This window comes from Lepus europaeus, chromosome 1 (assembly GCF_033115175.1).
Source record: "Lepus europaeus isolate LE1 chromosome 1, mLepTim1.pri, whole genome shotgun sequence".
In the NCBI taxonomy this organism is placed as follows: domain Eukaryota; kingdom Metazoa; phylum Chordata; class Mammalia; order Lagomorpha; family Leporidae; genus Lepus; species Lepus europaeus.
In genome coordinates, this window is record NC_084827.1 from 89,694,033 (window position 1) to 89,707,987 (window position 13,955).

The following is a 13,955-nucleotide window of genomic DNA, read 5'->3' on the forward strand; positions in this document are numbered from 1 at the left end:
CCTGGTGCGCCGGCGCCACGAGGTGGAGGATTAGTCTATTGAGCCGTGGCGCCGGCCAAAATTTTTTTTACAAAATGTATCTTCTGTGAACATTTTGAATATCCCTTATATAAAATGGCATAGAATATAACCTACAGAAATTCTGTTATACTATTTATCATCTCTAGATTACTTGTAATATCTAGTACAATGTAAGTCCTATACATTTGCACTATTTATACTGTACTGTTTAGGTAATAATGACAAAAAAAAAATAATTGTACATATTTAGCCCAATTACAATTTCCTTCCTACATATTTTTAACCTATAGTAAGTTGAATTTGCAGATCCAGAACCGTAGCAATGAATGACCAATTACATGTGATGAAGAATGACAACAGGATTAGGATAGGATGATAAATTTTGTCTTTCATTTCATATAAGTTCAATATGAATATTTTCAGTTAGGAATGTTAGAAAAGGCTATCCAGAGCCCATGGAAACCAAAAGCCAAACTGAACTCATTCAATGGGAACTCTATTTGATTACACAGGGCACTAATTTCAACACTGCTTTGTAAATAAGAGGTAGAATATTAAAATTTATAGAAGGGACATTTTGAACTTGTACTTTAAAGATCTACAAACTATGGAATGAGAACATATGGTTCACTCCAATTTTTATGCACATTAAAAAATTAGAATCCTGAATGCTAGGAATCTTACACACTATGGCTGCAGCACTGCAGAGGGAGCATAAGGTCACAAAGTTATAATGGCAGCACTACGTAATTACCAGTGACCAGAAAATGAACTTGGAATGTATGTAACCTACTTCAATTGCACTAACTAGTATGAGGACAGGTAATTTCATTGTGAAAATCAGGGCAGGTACATTAATCATGCTTTTTTAGATCTCATAAATTAGGCAATAGGTAAAAAGTTTAATGAAAGTTATAAAACATTTAAAACAGTTTCTTTACTGATGTTCACTTTCCTGAGAATTCAAGCTGTTACAGTAAGGTAGGGATAAATTTATGAAAACATGATAGTAAGAGAGAACAGATTTATAGCACATTACTACTCAAAGTACTTTAAAAAAAAAAAAAAAAAAAAAAACTTGGCCGGCACTGTGGCTTAACAGGCTAATCCTCCGCCTTGCGGCACCGGCACACCGGATTCCAGTCCCGGTTAGGGCGCCGGATTCTATCCCGGTTGCCCCCCTTCTAGGCCAGCTCTCTGCTATGGCCCGGGAAGGCAGTGGAGGATGGCCCAAGTGCTTGGGCCCTGCACCTGCATGGGAGACCAGGAGAAGTACCTGGCTCCTGGCTTCGCATCAGCGCAGTGCGCCTGCCGCGGCGGCCATTGGAGGGTGAACCAATGGCAAAGGAAGACCTTTCTCTCTGTCTCTCTCTCTACTATCCACTCTGCCTGTTAAAAAAAATAAAATAAAATAAAAACTTAAATGTTTATTGTTTCCTGTATTCTTTACAATAGTCCTGTGAAATACATATAAAATAATGCCCATTTAAAACATAAAGAATCTTAAATTAGGAGACATTCATTAATCCAGGATCACTAGGAAGTCAACTGGTAGTAAGACAAAAAAATCTAAAATCACTTATTGTAGCTTCAAATTTAGCACATTTTTCACTATGCTCTGCTACCCAAGTGTACTAGAGCATAGAATGGAGAATCAGAGTATTTAGTTTATACATAAATAAGCAAACTTAAAGAGTATCTGATCTAAACCTTGACTTTTCAGCTATTTTATGGCTAGTATAATCTTACTCCAAAAACACCCAAATGCAAGTATCCTAATACATTATATATTATTATGAAAATTTGGCAAATTTTGGTTTATAATCCTAGAACTCCTAATCTAAATGTCCAGAAATATAAAATATATATGTTATAGAGACTTTACTTTGAAGTTTAATAAAATAACTGCAGATACTTACAAAAACTTTATCTCCAACTGCATTTTCCAGATTTAACTGCCTTGTGATTTCCTTTAGAGCAATTTTATCATTGATCTGCAAGAGTCCTAAAATAAAGTCCATTTTAAAAGTATTTAATTTAAATGAAATATGCATTTGACACAGATCACTTTATAGTCAAGCCTATTTTCCACTATTTTAAAATTTAAGTGGAGGGGCCGGCGCTGTGGCACAGTAGGTTAACAACCTGTCCTGAAGCGCCGGCATCCCATATGGGTGTCAGTTCGAGACCCGGCTGCTCCACTTCCTATCCAGCTCTCTGCTATGGCCTGGGAAAGCAGTGGAGGATGGCCCAAGTCCTTGGACCCCTGCACCCTCATGGGAGACCCGAAAGAAGCTCCTGGCTTCGGATCGCTGCAGCCAAGGCTGTTGCCGGCCAACTGGGGAGTAAACCATCGGATGGAAGACCTCTCTCTCTCTGCCTCTTCTCTCTCTGTAACTCTTTCAAATAAATTAATTAATTAAAAAAAAATTTAAGTGGAATGAAGAGTCAAACCCATTTACAGTACTTCCTTTTCAAAACTTAACAATAATGACATATCTCGTAGAGACAAAAAACAATCTTCCTTGGAGATAGTATTATTAAGACAAAACTACAATTCTTATGTGCCTCTTTTATTGTTAGTTTGTAATTTATTTGAGGTAGAAAGAGATTAAAGGAATGAGACACACAGACAAGGCAGTGCACTGCCATCCACTGGTTCAGTTTATGAACTCAAATGCCAGCAAAGGCTGAGGCTGAGGATGAGATGGACAGAAGCCAGGAACCTGGAACTTAAGCCAGTTCTCCTAAGTAGGTGGTAGGAATCCAGCTATCTGAGCCACCACCTCTTCCTAGCAGGAAGCTAGAATCAGAAGCTGGAGTCGAATTTACATACTCTAATATGAGATGTGGATGTTTTAAACAGTGTCTTAACCACTAGACCACATGTCTAGCACTATTATGATTTTAATTTCTAAAATTATTGTTTACCATATGCTAAAAGTTGCTATCATGGATCTAAGTTTTAAAATCTAATTATCAGCCGGCACCGAGGCTCATTTGGCTAATCCTCCGCCTGCAGCGCCAGTACCCTGGGTTCTAGTCCCAGTTGGGGTGCCGGGTTCTGTCTCGGTTGCCCCTCTTCCAGTCCAGCTCTCTGCTATGGCCCGGGAAGGCAGTGAAGGATGGCCCAAGTCCTTGGGCCCTGCACCCGCATGGGAGACCAGGAGGAAGTACCTGGCTCCTGGCTTCGGATCGGTGCAGCGCACTGGCCGAGGCAGCCATTTGGGGGGTGAACCAACAGAAAGGAAGACCTTTCTCTCTGTCTCTCTCTCTCACTAACTCTGCCTGTCAAAAATAACCTAATTATCACTACAGATGTAAAACATACAAGTGGGTTTAGATTAATAATGTAAGAACCCCATGTGGTTAATACCATTTCCAATGGAAAATGATAATATACTTACCATTTAGGTGAACTTGTAATATATTTTCACTTGCTTCTCCTATTTCCATGAGTTCTTTCAAAGCATGATTTATTAACTAAACAAATATGAAAAGTTTATTGAATATTTAATAATATGTAAAAGATGAAAATAAAATTTTTTTAAACTATAAATGAGAACAGAACATAAACAAATTGTTTCTTTCAATAAACAAATAAGATCTTCTAATTTTTTACATTTTTTTATATCTTTTTCTTCTTAAGATATCAGAGCCAGGACTGTTAATCACACTCACTAAACCATCTATCTAAATATCTAATAAGCCTACAAATATGCCTCAAGTTTTAAGATATATTTCTTTTTATTTTAGAATTGATTTTACTTATTCAAAGACAGAGTTAGAGAGACAGAGAGGGGGAGGGAAGGAAGGAGACAGGGATATAGGGGGCGAGGGGGAGAGGGAGAGGGAGAGAGACAGAGAGGGATTTTTCATCTGTTGATTACTCTCCAAATGACTCCAATGGCCAGGACTCGGCCACGTCAAAGCCAAGAGCTTCTTCCAGGTCTCCCACGTGGGAGCAGAGACCCAAGCACTTGCACCTTCCTCAGCTGCTTTTCCAGTCCCATTAGCAGGGAGCTAGACTGGAGATGTAGCAGCTGGGATTCAAATTGATGCCAGTGCTGCAGGTGGTAGCCTGTTATACCACAACACTGGCCCCTAAGATATATTTCTTTGCACAAGACTCTAAATTGTAGTCCCTCATGAATTTGATGACTTAGTACATTATTTATCTCTTTAACATCTGCTCTATCAAACATCATTAAAATCAGTTAAAAGTTATTTAATAATGTATATCAGAACAACACTAAATGATTATAAAGTCTACTCCCAATTATAATAATGCTATGAAGTCTACTCCCTATAATAATGACTACTAAAATAGTTATACTCAGAGCATAGTATCACCTTAAACAGTTTACAGATTCACATTCTCATAATTAAACGTATTTCTACACCACTTGACATTCTTTGATTTGTGACACTATCATTCTTGCATTACAATATCATATCTCTTCATATCATTATTGCATAAATTTTTAAAAAATTGAAAACAGAATTAAGAAAAGTTGAAATCTTTTTTTAAAGGAAAAGTCATTATAAAGTACTATTTCCAATATTAGAAGAGGAAGGAACTATCAAAAAATAAATGGTCCTGGAAAGAGACTATAAACTGAAAAAAAAATTAGATGGGATCATTAAAATTTAATGAAAACAAAAGGGTCATTCAACACAGTGTGACAATGAGTGAACTTTCATAAACAAAATTCACAATATGCTACTTTTATTTGTTACTCTACTGTATTTGTGCACAAGGAAAAAAGCAAGTATCAACATTATCTTAGATTGCACAAGAGAATATTAAATATGCCAGCTCTGTCTGGTTTATTCACATACCAGGGAATCCTACCTGGATCACAGGTAGATTAGGTCCTTAAGAAAGGGGGCAATCTCAGGATATAAACTGTCATTCCACTAGTATGACACTTGACTACTAGTAGAACTAAGAAGTGACACTGAAGAATTGTCTGAAACAAAAGTGGTACTTCCCTGCCTTTGGATCAGGTCAGTCTCTATCACAAGAGTATTCCCATATCCCTAACACGATACAAACTTGGTTCCACAAAATATTCTTTTGAGCATGTTTTTCTTAGCAATCCACAGTGATTCTTCCCTCATCTCTTTTACTTACATGAGGGCTCTTTAAAAAACACAGGAAATACGTGTTATCAAACACCTGCCAGGATTTTTTTTTTTTCATTTTCAATTATCTTTTTTTTTATTTTAACTTTTATTTAATGAATATAAATTTCCAGTGTACAGCTTATGGATTACAATGGCTTCCCCCTCCCATAACTTCCCTCCCACCTGCAAGGATTTCAAAAATTTTTTGCACTCTTTTATCTTTCAATTCCATTTTCCACAAACTTTTTGAAAAACACTTGTAATTAATTTTCTTTGGCTCTGATTTTAATTCATGTATCAATTTATGTTTTGATGAATTCCTGAAAAACATTCTAAATTCTTTGCATAATGAACGAAGAATACATTAATAATAACCCCATCTTATATACATGTATATGTATAGCAAGAACATGTATACACAGACTTAGATAGGATTATAGCATTCTCTCCACGTACCTTATTCTTTTTTTTAAAGATTTTATTTATTTATTTGACAGGTAGAGTTATAGACAGTGAGAGGGAGAATCAAAGAGAAAGGTCTTCCTTCTGTCGGTTCACCCCCCAAATGGCCGCTAGGGCCAGCGTTGCGCCAATCCAGAGCCAGGTGCTTCTTCCTGGTCTCCCATGCGGCAGCAGGGGCCCAAGCACTTGGGCCATCCTCCACTGCCTTCCCGGGCCACCGCAGAGTGCTGGACTGGAAGAGGAGCATCCGGGACTAAAACTGGCACCCATAGGGGATCCCGGCGCCACGCAGGCAGAGGATTAACCTAGCGCGCCACGGCACCGGCCCCATCCACGTACCTTATTCTAAACACCAGCTTACTATGTTCTGCTTGAATCTGCTCACTAATGTTTTACAGTGGGTGTGTATGGCTTGAAATGATAAATTAATTGTGCATCTTCAAATAATTATTTTAGCTTCAACCTGGATACTGCTAAAATTTGTGGCATAATTAGCTAGGTAATCAACCATACCATTTAAGCTATTTTTTCTAAGATCTGTCATCTTTTCAAAAATTTTAAACTACATTTTACATTAAAATTTTTTTCTGGCTATTAATAGTACACTGACCAAAATAACCAATTCGGTTTCTTTATCTTATGCAGCTAAAAATTAATTTTATAAACATACCAGGACAACTCTCTTAAATTTGTCAGCATCCAGGGATTTTACAGGATCACCAAAAAGTATTGCAGTAAACGGAAGATTCACCAATATGCAACTGGAAGAAATAACCTGTTTAACCATCGAGGAAGTTTGTCTGCAAGCAAAGTCTATGTAGAAGAGTACATTCTGTTTGATGCAATCCCAAATGTTAATATTGACTTTGACTGCCTGTGCTTCCAGGGTCTTTTCCAAGAAGTCTTTGCCAGTACCTATATCTTGCAGGGTTTCTCCAATATTCTCTAATAATTTGATGGTGTCAGGTCATAGATTTAAGTCTTTAATTCATGTTGAGTGGATTTTTGTGTAAGGTGAAAGGTAGGGGTCTTTCTTCATGCTTCTGCACATGGAAATCCAATTTTCCCAGCACCATTTGTTGAATAGACTGTCCTTACTCCAGGGATTGGTTTTGGATCCTTGATCAAATGTAAGTTAGCTGTAGATGTTTGGATTGATTTCTGGTGTTTCTATTCTGTTCCACTGGTCTATGCATTTGTTTCTGTACCAGTACCATGCTGTTTTGATTACAACTGCCCTGTGGTATGTCCTGAAATCTGGTATTGTGATGCCTCTTGGTTTGGTTTTGTTGTACAAGATTGCTTTAGCTATTCGAGGTTTCCTGTGTCTCCATATGAATTTCAGCATCATTTTTTCCAGATCTGAGAAGAATGTCTTTGGTATTTTGATTGGTATTGCACTGAATCTATAAATTGTTTTGGCGGAATGGACATTTTGATGATATTGATTCTTCCAATCCATGAGCATGGAAGATTTTTCCATTTTTTGGTATCCTCTTCTATTTCTTTAAGGTTTTGTAATTCTCCTCGTAGAGATCTTTAAGGTCCCTGGTTAAGTTTATTCCAAGGTATTTGACTGTTTGTGTGGCTATTGTGATTATTGTGGCTAATGTTAATTTGGGATTGCATCAAATAGAGAAGTTTCTGTACTGCAAAACAAACAGTCAGGAAAGTGAAGAGGCAACCAACAGAGTTGGAAAAAATATTTGCAAACTATGCAACAGATAAAGGGTTGATAACCAGAATCTACAAAGAGATCAAGAAACTCCACAACATAAAAACAAACAACCCATTTAAGAGATGGGCCAAGGACCTCAATAGACATTTTTCAAAAGAGGAAATCCAAATGGCCAACAGACACATGAAAAAATGTTCAGGATCACTAGCAATCAGGGAAATGCAAATCAAAACCACAATGAGGTTTCACCTCGCCCCAGTGAGAATGGCTCACATTCAGAAATCTACCAACAGCAGATGCTGGAGAGGATGTGGGGAAAAAGGGACACTAACCCACTGTTGGTGGGAATGCAAACTGGTAAAGCCATTATGGAAGTCAGTCTGGAGATTCCTCAGAAACCTGAATATAACTCTACCATACAACCCAGCTATCCCACTCCTTGGAATTTACCCAAAGGAAATTAAATTGGCAAACAAGAAAGCTGTCTGCACCTTAATGTTTATTGCAGTTCAATTCACAATAGCTAAGACCTGGAATCAACCCAAATGCCCATCAACAGTAGACTGGATAAAGAAATTATGGGATATGTACTCTATACAGCAGTCAAAAACAATGAAACATGGTCATTTGCAACAAAATGGAGGAATCTGGAAAACCTCATGCTGAGTGAATTAAGCAAGTCCCAAAGGAACAAATATTATATGTTTTCCCTGATCGGTGACAACTAACCAAGCACCAAAAAGGAAAGCTGTTGAAGTAAAATGGACACTATGAGAAACAGTTATTTGATCAGCCCTTGTCCTGACTGTTGATGTACAATTTTATACTTTATCCCTTTTAGTATTTTTTGTTGTTGTTGTTCTACTTAATACTATTGGTTGAACTCTGTAATTAACACGCAATTATTCTTAGGTGTTTAAATTTTAACTGAAAAGTGATCTCTGTTAAATATAAGAGTGGGAATAAGAGAGGGAGGAGATGTACAATTTGGGACATGCTCAGCTGACTTGCCCCAAATGGTGGAGTTAGAAATGCACCAGGGGATTCCAATATAATCCCATCAAGGTGGCATGTACCAATGCCATCTCACTAGTGCAAGTGATCAATTACTGTTTGCAATTGATCATAATGATAGGTCTAAGAGTCAAAGGGATCACACAAACAAGACTAGTGGCTGCGAATACTAACTGATAGAATCAAAAAGGGAGAGAACTAGCCAACATGGGAAGCAGGATACACAGCAGACTCGTAGAATGGCAGATGTCCTAAACAGTACTCTGGCCTCAGAATCAGCCCTTAAGGCATTTGGATCTGGCTGAAGAGCCCATGAGAGTATTTTAGGCATGGAAAGGCAAGACACTCTGGCAAAAAAACAAAACAAAACACACACACACACACACACACAAAAAAAAAACCAACCCTAAATGAAAGATCTCTGCGAGTGAGATCCCAGTAGAAAGAACGGGCCATCAAAGAAGGGAGGAGAGAACTTCCACTTTGACTATGATCTTGTCTAAATAAGATCGGAGTCAGCAAACTCAAAAGGCTTTCATAGCTTTGGCAACTCATGACTAGAGCCTAGGGAGATTACTGACGCCTTAGACAAGAGTTTCAATTTGTTATGTCAACAACAGGAGTCACAGTGCACTTACTCCTCATGTAGGATCTCTGTCCTTAATGTGTTGTCCAATGTGAATTAATGCTATAACTAGTACTCAAACAGTATTTTACACTTTATGTTCTGTGTGGGTGCAAACTGATGAAATCTTTACTTAATATATGCTAAATCGATCTTCTGTATATAAAGATAATTGAAAATGAATCTTGATGTGAATGGAATGGGAGAGGGAGCTGGAGATGGGAGGGGTGTGAGTGGGAGGGAAATTATGGGGGGGGAGTCATTGTAATCCATAAACTGTTTTGGAAATTTATATTTACTAAATAAAAGTTAAAAAATTAAAAAAAAAAGAAGAAGAGTACATTCTGGGGCTTAACCTTGTATTTAGAATCAGCTATTTTTTAAATGAAATTTCAGAATAGAACAAACCACACTATTATGTTTTTGAATTAATTATAGGTTTAGAATTTTTTGTGTTTCAGATAGTTTGGTCAAAGATAGTTTTATCTTTTTTTTTTTTTTTTTTAAAGATTTACCAATCTATTTATTTATTTATTTCAAAGGCTGCATTATGGGCAGGGGAGAGGGCATATAATGAGAGACAAAGGGATCTTCCATCCAGTTGTTTACGCCCTAAATGGACCCAGCAGTCAGAGCTGTGCCAGGCCGAAGTAAGAGCCTGGAATTCCATCTGGGTCTCCCACATGAGTGGTAGGGGCACCACCACTTGGGCCATCTTCTGCTGCCTTCCCAGGTATATTAGCAGGGAGCTGAATTGGAAATGAAACAGCTAATACTTGAACGGGTGTTCATAAGGGCGGCTAAACACACCAGGCACAATGCTGGCTCCCACAATAGTGTTTTAAGTGTACTATGTTCTCATTTTTAAATTTGAACATATAGTTTGCATTCTGGCAGCTCCACTTCCAATCCAGCTCTACTACGTGCCTGGGAAAGCAGTGGAAGATGGCCCAAGTGCTTGGACGGCTGGACCCTCGTGGGAGACCTGGAAGAAGCTCCTGGCTCCTGGCTTTGGCATGGCCCAGCCTTGGCTGTTGCGATATGAACCAGCAGATGGAAGAATTGTTTCTCTTTGTCTCTTCCTCTCGCTGTGTAACTCTGACTTTCAAATAAATAAGTAAATCTCTAAAAAAATTTGAATATCTATAATTATGTTGTGGTGAGTTCTTGTCTAAGAATAATCTATATCTCACAATTTATTCAATCTTTTTTATATCTAAGTGTAATGTTGCCTAAATAAGAAAATATAAAAGTGGAACAAGTCAAAGACTCCTCTTCATCTTTTCAATCTCTCAATATTAAAGTACAGCAGAAATAAACTGAGCTGTAACAAAATGGAACACTAGATAGGGAATTCTTCCAGATCTACTGAAGACATACTAGGTGAATGGCTTCAGTGTACCAGAATGGGGCTCTGATTTAAGAAATAAAAACAACTAAATTCAGCCTGGCCAAGAATAATCTATCAATTTTATTAACTGATAAATACTGTAACTTTTTAATGATATTTCTTTTAAACTTTAATATACATAATAAAAAACACAGAAGCTTAAAAAAGAGATGAAAGAAAGAACACCAAACTAATGAAAAAGATTAACCACTATTAAAATGTGTATTTATGAAATAAATGTTTTGGCTTATTTAAGGCAGACTTAGATAAACAAAAAACAGACTAATAAAATGCATGACAAGGAACTAGACAAGAAGGAAGAGCTGTTTGAAAACTAAAAGGCAATATCACATTAGACTTTCAAATAAAGAAATAAATCTCTTTTTTTGGTTGTTTTTAAGAAAAATACAGCAGCAATAAAAAATAGAACTGTCAGTGAAGGAAATCACATTGGTCATATGGTAGAATGTTGAGGGATAGGACAAAGGAATATAGGCACAGAGAAAAAGAAAACAAAGGTTTAGTAACTGGATACTTTCTAATGCTAAAAAAGGACAAGATGAAATGAAAGCAAATATTCAAAATAAACTATTATTTACTGAAGAAAGGCTTAAGTTCATATTAACAGGGCATATACAGAATATCAGTTAATTTTAAATGTTTATATATTTTTATTTATTTGAAAGTGAGGAAAGCATAAACAAACCAAGACAGATATCTTCTATCTGTTGGTCCACTTTCCAAATGCCTGGAACAGCCAAGGGTAGGCCATGCTGGAACCAGGAGCCCAGAATTAAACCACTATATATTAGCAGGAAAACCAAAATAAATTAGCAGGAAACAAGATCAGAAGTAGATGATGAAGGACTTGAACCAGCACTCTGATATGGATGCAGGCTTACCAAGTGGCAGCTAAACCCACTGTACAACAATACCTATCCCTTGAATATCAGTTAATTTTATGATCAACTCTTACACATAGCCTAAAAATAACTAATGCAGTAAGACAAGGAAAAGAAACTGAAAAGTATACAGGTATGGGATGAAGAAGTAAAACTGCATTTGTTTACAGATAACATGACTGCCTACTTAGAAAATCCCCAAAAATGAACCAAATAACTTCCTGCAACTGACAAGGAACTGTAGCAAAGTTGTGAGAAACAAGGTAATATACAAAAGCCTATATACTGGCACAGATCCTTGGAAAATAAAACTAAAAACACAGCATGATTCACAAATGTAAGTACTTAGGTATAAGAAAATCACTACAAAAAGTATTCTGATGAAATACCTATATAAAGGGAAAGACATTCATGAATGGGAAGACTCAATACAGTTAAGATGTCAACTCTTCCGAAAATCCCAGTAATTCAATATAAGGATTCTTAATATCTTCTGGATATTGATAAATTGATTCTAAATGTAGTATGCAAATACAAAGTGCCCAGAATAGCCAAATAACAAAAGGAAAGAACAAAGTCAGAAAACTGACAGTACCTGACTTCAAGTCATTAATTACAATACATCAAGACAATCTGATATTGGCAAACAGAAAAATAAATCCTCACAAATATAGCCAGCTGATTTTGACAAAGAAGTAAAAGCCATTTAGTTGAGAAAAGAGTCTTTTTCCCAGTTGTATATTCCAAAAGCAAAAAAAAAAAAAAAAAAAAAAAAAAAAAAGAATCTAGATATAATCTTTAAGCATTTCATAAAAATTAATTTAAAATGAATCAGACTTAAATATAAAAGGCAAAATTATGAAACTTCTAGAAGACCACATAAAAAAAACTAGGTGACCTTAAGTTTGGTCATGAGGTTTTAGAAAAAAACACCAAATCATTATCCATGAAAGAATAAATTGACTCACTGGACGTAGTAAGGCTATAAACTTCCCCTCTGCCAAAGATACTGTTAACAGAATAAAAAGACCAGTCATATACAGGGAGGAAATATTTTTAAACACAACTGAAAACCAAAAATACACAAAGAACTCTTAAAACCTACCAAAAAGAAAATAACCAAATTAAAAAATGTTATGAAGGCAAACATCTCAGAGACACACCGATGAAAAATAAACATGAAAAGACGCTCTTAGAGAAGAGCAAATAAATATCAGGAGATACCAGTTCATACCTACTAGAATGACTAAAATTAAAAATAATGACAATACCAAATGCAGGTAAGGATGTGGAGCAATAAGAAATATCATTCATTGCGGTACCAAAAGTTGGACGTTACATTAGGAGACAGTTTAGTAGCTTTGTCCAAAGCCAAACAGCCTTATACGGCTCAGAAATCATGTTCCAAAGTATTTTATCCAACTGAGTAAGAAACTTTATTCACACAAAAACATGAATGCACATGTAGTAGCTGCATTCATAACTGCCAAACTGGAAGCTACCAAGATATCCTTCAGGGTCCAGTGTTGTGTAGTAGGGGGTTAAGCCACTGTCTGCAATGCGAGCATCCCATGAGGGCCCCTGGTTCTTGTCCTGGATGCTCTACTTCCCATCCAGCTCTCTGTTAATAAATCTGGGAAAGTAGCAAAAGGTGGCCAAAATACTTGACTCCTGCACAAAGATGAAGATTTTGGCTCTGGTTGTCACTCAAGCTAGCCCTGGCTGTTGCAGCCATTTGAGATGTGAACCAGGGGATGGAAGATCTCTCATTCTTTCTCTCTCAGTCTAATTCTGCCTTTCAAATAAGTAATTTTTTTGAAAGATGTCCTTCCAAACGTGACTGTATAAATAAACCATGGTATATGCAAACACAACATAATACTGTTCAGTGATTAAAAGAAATGAGCTGGGGCCGGTGCTGTTGGGATAGCAGGTAAGGCTGCTGCCTACAGTGCCGGCATCCCATATGGGCACTGGTTCCAGTCCTGGAAGCTCCACTTCTGATCCAGCTCTCTGCTATGGCCTGGGAAAGCAGAAGATGGCCCAAGTCCTTGGAAGACCCGGAGGAAGCTCCTGGCTCCTGATAGGTGCAGCTCCAGCCGCTGCAGTCAACTGGGGAGTGAACCAGTAGATGTAAGACCCCTCTCTCTCTCTCTCTCTGCCTCTCCTTCTCTCTCGGTTTAACTCTGACTTTCAAATAAATAAAAAGAAAGAAAGAAAGAAAGAAACAAATGAGCTAAAAAGACACAAAAGGATGTATAAGAACTATAAATTCAAGTGCTAAGTGGAAGAAGCCAATATGAAAGGCTACATATAAGATTCCAATTGTGTAACATTCTGGAAAAAGCAGAACTATGGAGACAGTAAAAAGGTCAGTGGTTGTCGAGGGCTGAAGTAGAAGAATGAATGGTTAAAGTTCAAGGGATTTTTAAGGCAGGAAAACTATTTTCAAAGATATTGTGATGGTGTATATACACATGTTATTACCCATTTTGTCAACCCTATAGAACTGATGTAGTTAATTAACTTCATCTTAAACTTCAAACTTCAGTTTATAAAAATTTATTAATATTGGTTTCTTAATTATAACAACTCTAAGGCAAGATGTTAGTAACAGTGGGAACTCTGTGCACATCTGTTGGGGGTTGAGTTATGTGGGAACTCTTTAGACTACTGGTTCAACTCTTCTGTTAAAAAATATTTCTATCTAGCCAATTTACTAATGAAGTGATA

The 13,955-nt window shown here is 37.0% G+C and overlaps 1 protein-coding gene across 6 annotated transcripts in view; it reads right to left on the reverse strand.

Moving 5' to 3' along the window:
• ORC4 (origin recognition complex subunit 4) overlaps positions 1–13,955 on the reverse strand; it is a 77,159-nt gene that overhangs the window by 28,169 nt on the left and 35,035 nt on the right. For all 6 annotated transcript variants that reach the window (XM_062186472.1, XM_062186481.1, XM_062186455.1 and 3 more), the window contains 2 exons: positions 3,429–3,504; positions 1,941–2,026 (listed from right to left, as the gene is read on the reverse strand). In XM_062186472.1, coding sequence (XP_062042456.1) covers positions 1,941–2,026; positions 3,429–3,504 — 162 coding nt within the window. The remainder of the gene's footprint in view (positions 1–1,940; positions 2,027–3,428; positions 3,505–13,955) is intronic.